This window comes from Hippocampus comes, unplaced genomic scaffold, assembly GCF_001891065.2.
Source record: "Hippocampus comes isolate QL1 unplaced genomic scaffold, H_comes_QL1_v1.1 scaffold383, whole genome shotgun sequence".
NCBI lineage: Eukaryota > Metazoa > Chordata > Actinopteri > Syngnathiformes > Syngnathidae > Hippocampus > Hippocampus comes.
This window is the reverse complement of record NW_017805407.1, coordinates 44,460-59,704: the sequence shown is the minus strand read 5'-3', so window position 1 is coordinate 59,704 and position 15,245 is coordinate 44,460. Positions and strand designations below refer to the sequence as shown.

At 41.6% G+C, this 15,245-nt stretch overlaps 1 protein-coding gene across 1 annotated transcript in view; it reads left to right on the top strand.

Annotated features, from left to right (window-relative positions):
- Window positions 1-10,599, top strand: part of nkd2b (NKD inhibitor of WNT signaling pathway 2b) — a 43,653-nt gene extending 33,054 nt beyond the window's left edge. Inside the window, exons 11-13 of the mRNA XM_019873600.1 lie at window positions 10,052-10,172; window positions 10,265-10,410; window positions 10,575-10,599. Of these exons, the coding sequence (XP_019729159.1) occupies window positions 10,052-10,172; window positions 10,265-10,410; window positions 10,575-10,599 (292 nt within the window). The remainder of the gene's footprint in view (window positions 1-10,051; window positions 10,173-10,264; window positions 10,411-10,574) is intronic.
- Window positions 10,600-15,245: the final 4,646 nt, after the last annotated feature.

Below are 15,245 nucleotides of genomic sequence, written 5' to 3'. Positions count from 1 at the left end.
ACACACACACCCACACACACACACACACACACACACACACACACACACACACACACACACACACACACACACACACACACACACACACACACACTAGAAAGTCAAAAACCAGGAGAACTTTGGTACCTGTTGTCCCCTCCTGATGCTGTTTGTTGATGGTCGTCGTCCCTGGAAGCAAAACGAGCCATTCTGTGGGAGACCTCTCCCAAAAAAAAATAAAATAAAATTAAAAAAAAAGAAACCTAAAAAAAAAAAGGATCTCAGGTGTAAAGGTGCTGCTTTTTCACAGAGGCCTCTTCGTCTGTGGATTTAAGGGGTTGGAGTTGAAATATGGGGGGAGGGGGTTTGTAAAATCACCACTGCCAGTTTTTATGCAAAAAAAAAAATCTTACTATATGTACTGTATAAAAATATATATATATAGATAAATATAAACACATTTTACTGTATAATTATGATACTATATATGCATACGTCATCATGAATATAATTATGCATATGTGTATTTTGTCTTTTATATATTATAATAAACATTATAGAGTTCATTTTAGTCATTGGTATAGTGGTTCACTTGCCTGGCTTCCATGCACGTCGCGCAGATTCTGTGTTCCCTCTCAGTGGCGATTAAATGTGAGTGTGAATGGTTTTCTGTCTCTATATATGCCTTATAATTATGATTATTTCTTTTCCCCAGCTTTCCCAGTCAGCTTATCATGTCATCTTTTACATTTTGTTGTACTGCACCAAGCAGGTTGGCCAGGTCTACTTGAAATTTTGTTACCAAATCATCAAGAGGTTATGCTTTATTCTGTTTTTAAATGAAGTATGACATTTTTTTTTCAGACCCCAAGCTGCAAACTGGGTTTGACAGCTATCAGTATAAAACTGAATGGATAGACTTTGTATTATTGCACTGTTAAAATTATCAAATTATGTCCAAATATTTGCTTCTGAAAGACATTTGTCGTAGTCGCTTGATAGTGTCGCGGTACAGCATGGTATCGGTTCCCACTCAGTGATGGTGTGTATGTGGGTGTGAATGGTTGTTTGTCTCTATATGTGGCCTGCGGCTGACTGGCGACCAGTTCAGGGTGTCGTCCGCCTTCCGCCCTAAATCAGTTCAGATAGGCTTCAGCAACTGCCCGCGACCCTGTTCAGGATGGTTTGTGTTGGAAATGGATTGAATGGATAGACGTTTTGTTGTGTAATTTTGTGCCGTTTTACAGTTGGACAACATAAAAATATCATCTGACATTCTCACTGTCACAACTATTTTTGACACGTAAAAACTACATAGATGAAAAAACATGGGATATAGAACGTTTCGCCATTTGCCACATCTAGCAATCTATTCAGACAATTCAGAATTAAAATTTTAAGATAAAAATAATCATCACATGTCGTGGCAATCAACAGATTCATAATGATATGACCCATAATTGTGTCTGTGAACCGCGGAGCTAATTGCTAATTTTCTCGCTAGCTGTTAGGCGCTGTTAATGCTAATTTGGTATCTTGACTGTGGGTTCTCTTTTTTTGTTTGTTTGTTTTTTGAGGATAGAAACGCCAATAAGAAACTGAAGCAACTTGAATTACTGCAGAAAGTCTGATAGAACCAAAGGGTGTTTAATTCATATGATATTGTGATTGTGCTGTTGCTAATTTTGGAGCTGGACGATTTTTTTTCTTAGTAATACTAGTCAGCCACTCGATGGCAGCAAAGCTACTGGTTTGCTTGTTGCTGATGGGCCCAAATTCACAATTCAAGCTTTTTTTTTGTTTTAACAAAAGACTGAAGCAGCAAGTAAAGTAAATGACCACTAAGTTTCAATGACATATACAAGAATTTAAGAGGACATTTTATGTATCTGTATTTTTAAGGTAAACGATTATATAAGTGTTTGATTTTACTCGGACACTCTCTTGGTCACAGTTAATTCATAATTAAAAAAGTTTCAGAATTGTTTTTACTTTCCCATGTCCCAATGAGACAATATTAATGATTGAGATAACTTTCACGTGTCCATCGTTGTTTTTCCCATTTTGACCAAAATAATGACCACTGGTTGATATCATATCCGCTAAGTAAACGGAAAATGCAGCATGGTGTCTGGTTGGCCATTGTATCAACGTGTCTTTTGTTAATTGCTGGCAGCTTGCGAGAGCGGGAGAAAAAAAAAAATCAGCATTCCCTGCTCCGGTGGTGAGGGATTTAGGGAAGGACTGAATCCGAGCCCCGGCTGGGACAAACAATGGCAGCTATGAAAGGCGAGGGGAGGGTCCATCTAATGCAAATATCCACTTTGTGCACCCCCAGAGGACCTGTTACTCTCAACTCTGACATCCACCACCAAGCAACAAGTGTGCATTGCAGTTTAGTCTGAGTTCTGCTATGTCTTTTTTTTTTAACACAGCTTTTTCACCTTTTGTTTGCTGAAGAGGTTCTGTCAAAGTGTGTAAAGGTGCAACTTGTGGGAATGTCTAGTGTGGACCTTGGATACAGCATCACTGAAATACACCTGCTGTAACAGAAAGAACAAAGGTAAGAATACATCTTAAAATTGACGCATCATATTTAAGTGGAATTTCCTGAATCTTTGCTCTGTGATGTCAGCACTTGCAACATTTCCAGCATTACAATTGTATGCTGCACAACTTTTTTTTCCCCCTCCCTCTACGTGCGGCTTATTTAGCGCAGCTTAGCTTGTCTCAGGGAAACGTGATTATCCTCTGAGCATTCAAGACATGCATGAGAAAGGCTTTGCAACATAATAGATCAGTGGGAGCCTGTCTACTTGTATGGGACTGGGACAAATGGTGGGGAATCTCCCTTGAATGTTGATGCTGGTGGGTGTCCATGTGAGGGAACAATATTGGGAAATTTGACCAGCCTAATAATGGGATATTGTACTTCTATTGTTTGCATGCGAGTCTGTTTTCAGCACTGAAGTATGAGCCTCACTTAGGCTCATTCTCGCATCCCTGCAGTGTTCCACCATGCAGCAAACCAGTAATGGTGTATTGCTACTGTAAAAATCCTCGCACAGACCCCCCCCCCCCCCACCACCACCACCACCACTGCATACACGCTGACTGCCCTCCCCAACTGAAACTTCAAAGTGGGCTCAACATGAGGCCTTTATGTGAACAATTGCACTATTCTACCCTGCACCCCGCAATCCTGACCCCCAACCCCCATTCCCATTTCCACTTGATTAAGCCCCGAGCTGAGCGGCCCCGCTTGAATGTGGAGGGAAAATGGTTCCCTAATTCTGACTCTCAAGTGCAACACAAAAGAGGAAGAGTGTTTGCACTGCTCTAATTTGGGACCGGTTCAATAAGTTGGAAAGAGTTTGCTCTGTTGACGAAAGGGGTCAAATATCTTTTTTTTTTTTTTTTTTTATTAACAACAAAATAAAACTAATTAGTAAAATGTGGATTTCTCTCACGGGATGACTCAAATACAAATTATTTAAAAGAAGCATCTGTTCAGCCCTTTTTTCTACCGCTTATCCTCACTAAGGTTGCGGAGTCTCTCTATAGTGTCAGTCTGTCCGTCGATATGCAAACTAAAGGTGCAATGATTAATCAGAAACTAATTGATAATTCTTTAGAGACTTTGTTATTAAAACTTGTCCAACTCCTCTGAATTTGAGCCTATGAATATTAAGTACAGTACTCTCAAATTTCTTTAGTCCTCCATGAAAGCAGACTAATTGTCCTTGTGTCGAATGAAAATAAAACATTTCATCATCTGATTTTCATTTGGAAAACAACGATCAACCCTGTTTCCTATTTTCTGACATTTGGTTACAGACCAAATCAGTTTGTGCGTTTACCGCCCTGTCAATTTGTTATAAGGTTTTGTTTTTGAATAAATGTGGTAATTGAAACATATTTTTAAAATCAGATTCATCGATTAATTGACAAAATAATCGACAGGTGTACATGAGTACCCCAATGTGTTTTTTATTTCCAAAATTCAAACATTAACATTCAGGAACAAAAAACAACAAAAAAAAAAACCAACAATCTTTTAAAGTGAAATATTAAATAAAAAAATCCATTGGGAAATAATGGAAGTTGACAAAGAGGGCAAAGAATTTGTAAAAGACCGAAAATGTCTGAAATTTGGGATCATTTACATTCAACAAGGATGATGAAGTCAAATTTGTACCCCAACAGCACGTCTGCATTGACCAGCAAGGTATCAATGTTAGCTAATTTACTATAATCAAGTATCTGTAGTTGGGGTTGCTAAGCGATGAGAGCTGCTGGATGAAGGCTGCTTCAATAATTCTTCCCCTCTCTTCAGGCATCTCACACTCCATCCTTCTTTTCGGTCGAGCAACCCCCAACTCAAGTCAAGCCAAATTTATTTTTATAGCCCTTCATCACAAAACTCTCAAAGGGCTTCACATGCCCACAGTTGATTAATATTAACAACATCACCATGTCTTAAGACCCAGGAGGGCAAGGAAAAACTCCAAAACCCCTCCTCCCAGAAACTTTTCTGCATACTAAAAAGTGGATTCCAAATGCAGAACGTTACACTGATTACCGTACATTTTATATTAATATATCGTGTTATTAATATGTTATTGTATATCAACTTTTTACTGTATTTTTAACAGCATTGACTGTATTTTATTAAACGAGACGGCATGTAGAAATGCTTCACTGATTTTTATATACCAATACACACCACCATGCAAAGGTTTGGGGGGTCGCTTGGAAATATCCTTATTTTGAAAGAAACAATGTCAACGCTTCCTGATGTCTTGAATGGCATCTTCATTTCAAAAAAAAAATGTCTTCAGTTACATTTTAATGACAAACTCCAAGCATATTATGCAGGAAGTGTCTTTCTATGAATGTGAGGAGAAGGTCAACCAGTTGACTGGCGGGATACAATTTGCTGTATGTGTATGTTACCAGAGGAGGGCAGTATGCTTGTGTGACCCTAAAACAATGCACTCCCAGCAGGTTCTAAACAGTTTTTCTATTTTTAAAATGTTTTGGTGAGACAGAAGCTTCGATCTTTGTCCGCTGCCCTCAGCCTCAATTGGACAGACGCCACATCATTTCACTCATTTATCTTGTCGGCATCTTCAAACAGGATGCGATTATGACTGTGACAACGACTGAAAAGCAAATGCGGCACGGGGCCGGTTTTAAGCAAAACAAAAACAGGCCCTCACAATTGCAGTGATGTGCTGACGGTGTGCGTGATGCATCCAATGTGAGGTGTTTACAGCACGCCGGTGGCTCAAATCACTGCATTGAGAAACATTTTTGTTCATAAGGACGAACCATGTACATCTGGAGTTTGCAATCTGATTTCAACCCTCAAAATGGTGACATCGCGTCATGCTGAAGATTTAATATCAGTCTTTCGCATGTGTGGATTGTGTGCAATGTAGCGCCGATGGACATGTGCAAAACGGGACATTTTTGGATTGAGATCCTCGGTGACAAATTTCCTCTAAGTGACGGGCCCTGCCCCCATGGGAGTGGTGTAATTAGAGCAGTGGAAACAGGAAACACCTCGCCCTCCCTATCTTTCTCCCCACCAATCCCTACAGCCCTTCCCCCCTTTTTCTCTCTGGTTGACTTTTTTTTTTTTTTTTTTGCCTGTATCAAGTATAGTTAATAATGGAAGAGTGTTATATTTTGGAATTCAGGGAGGGAAGGCAGGAGAGCTCACAAAAACTTTGATACAAAGGAAGCAAAGGGCAAACAAGGAACAAAGTATCAAAACATACTCAATTAATAGACGTCCAAAAATGAGACACAAAATAACAAACCAAATCTGGGAAAAACGAACCAAACCTGACTGACAGATACACAGCAAGCAAATTTAACCACGACAAAGCGAAACCAGGACATGTCACGTGTGACTGTCTAAAAACACTTCATGTAAAAAAGCTTAACGTGGCTTCATGTCAGCAAGCTATGACCAATCGTCAACAAAATTCACATGCACATCTCGATTTCTCCCCACTTCAACCTCAGAAACTATCAAAACAATCGTCAGAGTATTTTGGATTTTATGGACATAAAGCTTTTTCCTCCCCACAGAGCAGGGGTGTCAAACTCATTTTTGTCACCGGCCCCTTTGGAGTTACATTTTGGATTTTATGGACATAAAGCTTTTTCCTCCCCCACAGAGCAGGGCTGTCAAACTCATTTTTGTCGCCGGCCCTTTTGGAGTTACGTCTTCCCTCGGAGGGCAGTTACGACACTGAAACTGAATAAATGTTTAATCATCAAATCGTATAATTACTTGTACACAACAAATCGATGGATTTACTCGTCAACTATTTATTGTTTGTTCAATTATTGTTCAAGTGAGTGTAAATAGGGTAACAAATTTCTTGCGAAATCGCAACATTTTTGCACATGACAATTTGATATTTCGGTACAGATTTTAGCAAGGATCATTGAAGTTGACACACACGGTTTGCTTTCGCGGGCCACACAGAATGACGTGGCGGGCTAGATCTGGCCCCCGGGCTTTGAGTTTGACACCTGTGCCACAGAGATTCATTCACTATAGAGAAAAAAAGCGGTGCACAGTCAAGCATAATGTCTCTTCATGAGAAAAACGCTTCACGTCCTCAAAGTGCGAACTATTGAGGGGACTGTTTTGATATTTTCAGAGATTTGCACTTTAATTTGGGTGGCACTTGTTTGTAGTTTTCGAACACGAAGCCACAAAATCAAGAATAAGGTGGTGGTTGCTTTGATATTGTAAGTTGAGAGGTTCATTGTTTTTCTTAATGGATGGCCCTACTTTACGAACGGCAAAAGGAGAGATGGAATCCTTTGAATGCAGTTTTATTTAAAGGAAAATAAGAAAAGGACGTCCGCACCGCGGCATGATCCAGAACACACTTTTCGCAACTAAAATCACTTCCTGCTTTCCCTTACTTCAACAGCCAATCAGAATCTATCAACATAAAAACATGTCTAAGCAATTATTAAACATCAGAATGCAATTTAAATAATCTTAACATGAAATAATATGATGCTCAAACATAAAATGATAAATTAATAATATAAGCTTACAATATTTTCAGAGGTTGAAGTGGACGTACGTAGTGGTGTGCATGTGAAATATGGTGGCGATTGGTTGGTTGTCATTTTCTGACTTTAAGCCACGTTGAGCTTTTTTTTTTTTTTTTTTTACATGCACATTCAGCGTTTTCGGGTGTGCCTCAAGAAAACACACCACGAGATGAAACCAAATACAAATCAAAACAACAAAAACGGCCCCGACAGAATCCCTCCCTTATCATATGCTAATTTAATCAACTTGGATTCAAGATGAGCACAGCAGGTGCGAGAGGCTAAAAAACACGAAACCATTCCAAGATCCTTTTATTACACTGTTGGAATTCGGAGCCCCCTCTTCTTGTATCGCAGCGCCTCGACTTGAGCCTGCCAGTGATTCATGTGTGGTGAATGTTTAAATGCCAGCGTGGTAACTCGGTCCAGCGTGAGGGATGCGGGTGTGGAGCCTCTAATTTCTGCTCCTTCCCACCAAGATTAAAGACCCACAGTAGACCAGGTGTATGGTCCAGACCAAAGATGAGACGTCTAGCTCTTCCTCCCTTCATCTCATATGCACGGCTGGTTTACGGCGCTCCGCCTACTGCAAACTTGACAGAGCTGTGTGAGGTAAAGTTTTTACTGCTTGCTGGGAGTCTTTGCTTGAAATCTGTCCTACAGAGGGAAATGGGGGTTGTTGGATGACATAGTTTGAAAGATAAAATTGTGATAAAGGCAGCTCTTTAAACAGCATTTGAAATCCTGAAAATGCAAAATTTGAAAATGTGGGAAATAAATAACTAAGAAAGTTTTTTTCCCCTTTTTTTTACAAAAATGTACACATTTTCATCCAACCTTGCAAAAATGCCTGAAACCTGTCGATGCTAGGCTATGTCTTATGCAAAACTGTGTTTTGAATACGCAGCATATCTTTCATATGGGGATAGAATTCGACATGTGCTGTATTTGTGACGTGAATCGCAGTAGCGGTGGAATGATTGGCCGTTTTTCTCATGAAATGTTAAAAGCACAAACGATGTTACATGACTAGACGAGCATTGGCTTTGTTGCTTATATCACAAATGACCATTTTCATGTTTAGATGGAAGCGATGACGGTGTCATGGTTCCCTCTGAGAGATGTTTTCCGAACTTTATTGCGCCAAGAAGCCCATTTTACAACAACAACAACAAAAATGATCACGGGCACATAATCAAACTATATGCTTTGGCAGCTCTTTAAACAACATTTAACGATAATGTTACAAAAGTTAGAGGTAAATAAAGAGGATGTCATGTGAATTTACGCACACAGTTCGTAAAGTCTGGGCCTGAGCACAGCTGAGCTAACAGCAGGAAGCCATCACTGATTCTGTTGTGTGAATGGCAACAGGTGGCTATACAGGTGAACAGTTGCTCTGGATGATAATTCGCCGCAGTCACAAAATGCATCATGACACTGAAAACCCCCCCAAAACAAAACATAAAAATTGTTCCAGAGTATAAATCTGATTTTTTTTTTCATAAGAATTTGACAACCGCCAAAAGAAACTAGAAGAAGAAACAGAAGAAGAGGCAGACGAAGACATCGTCACGGCAATTAATGTGTGATGTATGAGTATAGTTAGGTTAGCATACGGCTTCCGCCACAACAAAGTTTTACTATTTACAGCACCAAAAGGTGCAATAACCGACCAGGATTCTACCTTTGGCCACAATGCGACATAGGATTGTATTTAAGGTAAGCCATTTTCAACTAAAAAGAAAAAAGTTTGAAGCATACGTTTCAAGCAGAACTCGTTCGCTACCATCAACAGGATTAGGGAGCAGGAATTTTGGGTGCCAGTCTGAGCTCTAATTTTAATAAATAAAACTTGCAGCTGAGTACTCATCTCAGAACCAGCGAAACAATGATAAAAATTGACTTATATTCTGAAAAATAGGGTTTGTACAAGTGCTGTCGAAAAGTGTTGTTGCTGTGCATGCGTTTCATGAGATCGCCAACAACTGGGCTGGTGGGTGTAGAGCTGCAATTTTGTGCAAGTCTGTGTGCGCTTTTCTTTTTGGCAATGGCATGTGTATAAAAAACTTTGACAAATCGGATAGGAAAAATATTTCCATTCTTTTTTTTTTTTTTAGGTTGTTGTCTAAACGTAACCCTAATAGTTTCCTGTTTCAACCAAATAGGTGTAGAGATTGGATCAGTTTGGTATGATGCTCATTCAGCTGGAATTTTGATTGTAAACAATCCCAAAATGTTTTCATGCCACGTTCCACTTTTCAGCACGTTTATTGCCGTACTAGTGTCAGTTATCATGGCGGACTACGCTGTAGTGGGGTAGAAAAAAATTGTCATTTGAGTATTATAATGGCATGACAAGAGTGGATTACAGTCATAAGAAAAGAAAAAGAAAAAAAGAAAACGACATTCTTGATGCGTGTATCCTGACCATGTCAGTACACAGCATTGTACTGTGTTGGCCAGCAATGTGATGATGTCACCCGAGTTACTTTAGCTGACTTAGCTATTTGCACCCCTCAATACAGTCCATTGGTCCATTGAGCCGAACCGTCCTGTGGCGAGTTGAGCAAGTGCCGCTGAACCCTCCTTAAGCACTTCTTTCCGTCAGCTCAGGTATGCAAGTGCTTTAACACGGAGGGAGCGAGACGTCAGCAATTTTTATTGATTCAGGAGTGGCTCACACCTTTCCTTACTGCTGTGGAATGCACACCTGGAGTTGTTTGCCGAGCGGCTCTAGAAGAACAATGCGGGCATCAAAAAGAACTGCACTTTTGTCAGCTGCTGCGTGTGTGCGAGATGTTCAGTGGCAAACCTTTTGTACATTTATTGCAACGTTTGGCCTTTCTGTTCTCTGCGGATTTCAAAATGGCACCCGTGAATGGCAAATGCATAGATATGATGGAATCTCTATTTACACAAGACCATTGCATTACCCTCCATACAATATAGTTTGACGTTCAGCTTGTTGACACGGCAGCCCAGTTGAGCTGCACCACTCTTGGCCTCCAATCACACGGTACACGCAGGAGGAGATGGGCGCAGATAAAACGACTGGGTTACGCCCCAACGAGGAATTGGGATGCCTGGAGGGGGTGGGGGTATGTGGTGGTGGTGGCGGCGGCGGCAGCGGCGAGGGGGCTGGGAGTCACTTTTTATGTCTGGCTTGCCCTAATTTTGCGATTGTTTTCAGGCCATTCTCGGCAGTGTCTTTGATGGAACACGTCAGGTTGCTGCAGGACTCGGGGCCAGGTCTTCTCCGCCGGTTCGACAGCCGTCAGCCTCGCACAGCCCAGAAAGTCCGACGCTAAGGCTGCAGAACTGCACTGCGGCCGGAAGGTGAGTGCTTCTCCTCAAAACTGTGACTTCCCCGACTGCTGCTTTGTTTCCATTCTGTCTGTATAATTAGTAATCGAGAAGATCACTTTCATTCCTGGAGGTAAAGATAGGATGCAAGCCTGTTTTGTGTTTTAAATTGTTTGTGATGTGATGTGGATTCGTAGAACAAAAACGGTCAACCATTCCTGACTGTTCTGCATTCTAATGACCTGTCACATGAGTCATTGTTTACAGATTTGGTGACGCTGGTTTTTACAAAGGGGGATAAAAGCAACGCATTTCGACTTCACAGCACCCCTTAAGGGATAAGCAGCAGGAAGTCTGTCACTCTGTTAGTTGTGATCCTAAATTCTTGTTAATTCAAGCAGGCGCATTCAGGCAAGTCTACGCAAGGACGCTCAACTATTGCACGAAATATTGAAGCCGTTTTCCAAGTGTGAACACTGTCTGTGTTGAATAGTTGATGAGGAACTCCCTAGTTACACATGTCAACTGCATATGAACTCTTGTCAGCCCGAGTTTGCACTTCGAAGAGTGTGGGAGCCGCCTCTGTAACTCGACCTGGCCACCTGTGCTCGCGTGCTCAGAGAAAACACCGGCTTTTGTGTTGGGGTGAGACATCAGCACAGCGGGGTGGGGGGCTAAGGTACATTATGGGGATGGTGGGGGTCAGTGACAGGTGGCATCCTCCTCCCTCTTCAACATGATCTCAGGGTTATTCACGCGACAGCTGCGTCCCAATCATTGCCGCGAGAGACCCCCGAATTTTGATTCAAAGTATCCTCACATGTGTGCCGGAGCTGAATGGGTGCACGTGTGTTTGCGTAGCTGTTTGCATTTGCGTGGTGACATCATTGCTCGTAATAGAGGAGGAACAGTTCACAGAGGATGTTAAAGCGAGTGGTAGTTAGGAGGCCAGCGCAGAAGCTGCAGACGATGAGAGGGTGTACGTCTACGCAGTGATGGAATATGAGATCTCACGGATGGGTGGAAGGCAGCGATGAATGATGCTGTCAGAGACTCCAAAAAAAAAAAAAAAATGTGATCTGTAAGTAGAGCTACAGAGATATATAGCTTGTATGGTTCTGTTCATTTTTACTTCTTGGTCATAGAAAGTGGAGTGGCTAGGCACTTTGGAATGCCGTATAAAGTGTGTTTTTTTTTTTTTTTTTTTTTGCCTGTGATGTGATTAAGAAAGCGAGTGCTGGAGTGAGAGCTCCTTGCAAGAGAAGATGATGTTTTCATGACTACTGTTGATGGGTGGCCTGTGTGCCGCTATGAGGTCGGTTCGAAGTGAGATAGGACCAAGGTGTCACATTCCACGGTTTGGTGTGTGTGTGTGTGTGTGTGTGTGTGTGTGTGTGTGTGTGTCTGCGCGCGTGTAATGCTTAATTGCAAATGACCACCCACCCATTTTGAACTAAGAGTGCAACGTTTCACTCATTACTAATTTCTTGGTCTTGTTTTTAAACTACTGCAATATGTTCCACCAGGCATCCTTCATTTTTTTTTAAAAAATTTATTTATTTATTTTTTTTATTAAGCTGTCTCCGTGAGATGCCTGTGAATATTCTCATTCATCCAGGCCGTTTCTTTCTCGGGGCACTGAGAAGTAAATTGTCGAAAGTGATCCAATAAAATGGCTAGCTTTACAAAGATAATTTGATAGTTATGAATGGAACAATGTGTTCGTATCAACTGTATCACAGTTGACTGAAGCAAGCGAATGTAGCAACTTTTTGCTGTTTGAATGACAGTGGGATGTGATTATCTTGGAGCTCGTTCACAAGTAGGAGCAACACTGACAGATCTTTAACCCCAAGTAGCTACTTTGCTCAATCAGTGTGTGTTTGTCGGGTAAGATATGAGCATGAAAAACGATGCAACTGCTGCTCTTTTGACATCTGGCTGATATGTTCCCATGATAGTTTTATCAGATGGCATGCCACCCAGGAGAGGGTAATATCGCTTCTTCACATCACATAAATCGTCCTTACCAGAAGCGTGCGTAAATGTGGCTATTTTTACATCATGTGGCCCTGCTTTGGAAAAACAACAGGAAAAGTTTCATTTCTGTAGTTGCACAAACAATATTAACAGAGAGCCGATCTTCAACGGGCTGTCGTCTTTGAATCAAAACATATTGGTAATTATGGTGTCCAGCGCCACGGCCGACAGAAACTTTTATTTTGGGAGTGATAAATCTCCCTGAATTTAAATGCAGCTTTAAGTCACCAGTGGATACATAGAGACAAGAGTCAAAGGGACAAAAGACAAAAAAAACAAAAAAAACTTTTATGGCCACAAAGAAGACTGCATATTTACTGCATGCTATAATGCAGAGTGCTTCAGTTTTGGCAACTTATATGAGAGAGAGAGAGAGAGAGAGAGAGAGAGAGAGAGAGAGAGAGAGAGAGAGAGAGAGAGACTACAGTATATAGATATTAAGTCGCCAGTTTTCATGAATGGGAACTTACAAATGTGCAAATTTGCGCCTCTCACTGTGGGCAACTCCGGAGTGGAAGAGTCCAATCCCCTCTTGAGAGAACTGGTACCAGAGCCCAGGTTGTGTGTGGAGGCAAGTCCAACTATGCCCAGTTGGAACCTCTCTGCCTCGCACACCAGCTCGGGCTCCTTCCCTGCAATAGAGGTGACATCTTTCACTTGTTTTTATTTTTTATTTTATATGTTTCCAGACGAGCTGCTGAAGAATGTCACACACGTAACTTCTCACCACGCGGCCATGCAGACACGCCTGCATTTTCGCTTGCTTGCACAAAATTATACCTTGGGACTCAACGCAACCACCGAGGGCATCCTTGATGCGACATGATTGCATCTCTCGCTCGGGCCCCAACCGAGAATGCACGCTGACTTCCACTTGAACTCCTCCTCCTCCTCCTCCTCCCTTTTTTTTTTTCTTTTGCTGCGCATGTGCAGCAATTCCAACATAATTAGATAAGTGCGGATTTAAAAAGGAGGCTAAAGAGAAAACGAGCGGTGGATGAAAGTGGAAAAGCCCGCCCTTGCTGACAGCGTAGCCACTGCAAATGGGCCGGCGAGTACAAATTACAGGTTGACTGTGTCAGAGGAGGAGTGTGTATTTGTAGAATGTGTATGCGAGGTATGTTTCCTTCTGTTTATACGGTGGATTATACAGCAACCATTTACACGAGACTAAACTCACTATAACAAGACTTATTTATACCTTCCTACGATGGAGGTTTAAACGTATGTTTGCGTGATGCAATGCGCGCTATGTTACCACAGAAGGAGACAGTGTGCCGTTGTCGAAGTTATTGTGTGTCTCGCTTTAACAAGGCCCCCCGCAGGAAGCAGGGCCTCTCTCTAAATATAAATCCATTTGATTACTTATCCTCACTACCTTCTTTGTCCAAGCAACACAGCTTAATGTGATTTATTATTTATTTATTTTTTACACTGTATTTCAACGCCATTGCTTACTGAGTACCGTAGTTTCCGGATTATACGTCGTTCCGGAGTATTGGTCGCACCAACCATAAAATGCATAATAAAGAAGAAAAAAACATAAATAAGTCGCACTGGAGTATAAATCGCATTTTGGGGGGGAAATTTATTTGATAAAATCCAACACCAAGAACATACATGCCATCTTGAAAGGCAATTTAAAATAAAAATAAAATAGAAACCAACACGCTGAATAAGTGTACGATATGCTAACGTTACATGACGCATAAACGACGAACTGAGAACGTGCCTGGTATGTTCAAGTAACATATTAAGAGTTATTCAAATAACTATAGCATAAAGAACATGCTAACAAGTTCACCAAAGCATCAATGTCACTCCAAATCACTTAATCCAATGAAATCTTTATCCCCTGTGTCACTTTAAAACAACTCCACCAACTCCGGAGGTAGAAGATGCAGCGCCTTCCTCTTCTACGTCGCGTACGTCAGACTCATCGTGGTTTTATCAACACAGGTCTAGAGCGGCCTCTTGCGGTTCAATGTGAAAATAACACGTGAAATGATACAATAATGTGCTCATAATTTCACCCATAAATCGCTCCAGAGTATAAGCCGCACCCCCAGCCAAACGATGAAGATAACTGCGACTTATAGTCCGGAAAATACGGTATTTGAAGAGGTTTTTTTTTTGTTTTGGTAGTGATAGCTTTACACAAGAATAATCAAGTTGTACAGAGGAGGATTATTATATGATTAAGGACGGAGGGACGACGACGGAAGGGTACCCAGGTTGCGGATGGAAAACAGACCGTCAACTAGATTAAAGTGCCCATCTCTGTCATTTATTGACTGCATTGCTTAATTAATTTGGCTGCAGACGGCTGATGCGTAATTAATCAAAGATGTCATATTTATCTCCCTCCACAGAAGTATGCCCCTCATATGTCACAGGGTCAGGACAGTGAGTTCAATTATTGGGTTTTCCCCCCTGACAAAACTGAAGGGGAATGCTATTGTCGCCAGTGACCTGAACCACCAATCCTGTGCTGATGTCTTCTTTTCTTTTTTTTCCCCCCTCATTTGAAAAGCAGCAGAATAAGCTGAAACCCTAGTCCATTTGTATTGTGGTCACAAAAGAGAGCCCATTGTGGCCAGGAGGGGTGTGGGGAGTTGCTTGTTGGAGGTAAGGGTGCAAGGGGTCAGTGGGCCAGAGAGGTGTTAGGCAGAGTCTGACCCCTGCTGGGTGGAGAGTTTGAAGCTACGGCCTGGTGTGTGTGGACCAGGTAGTGGATGTGTATTTTTGCAATGATGAGTCAGTTGCAGCAGTATGCATTGATCCAGCTGAGGCCTTCAGCATAGAGAGGCAGGGCTGGGAGTGGAGGG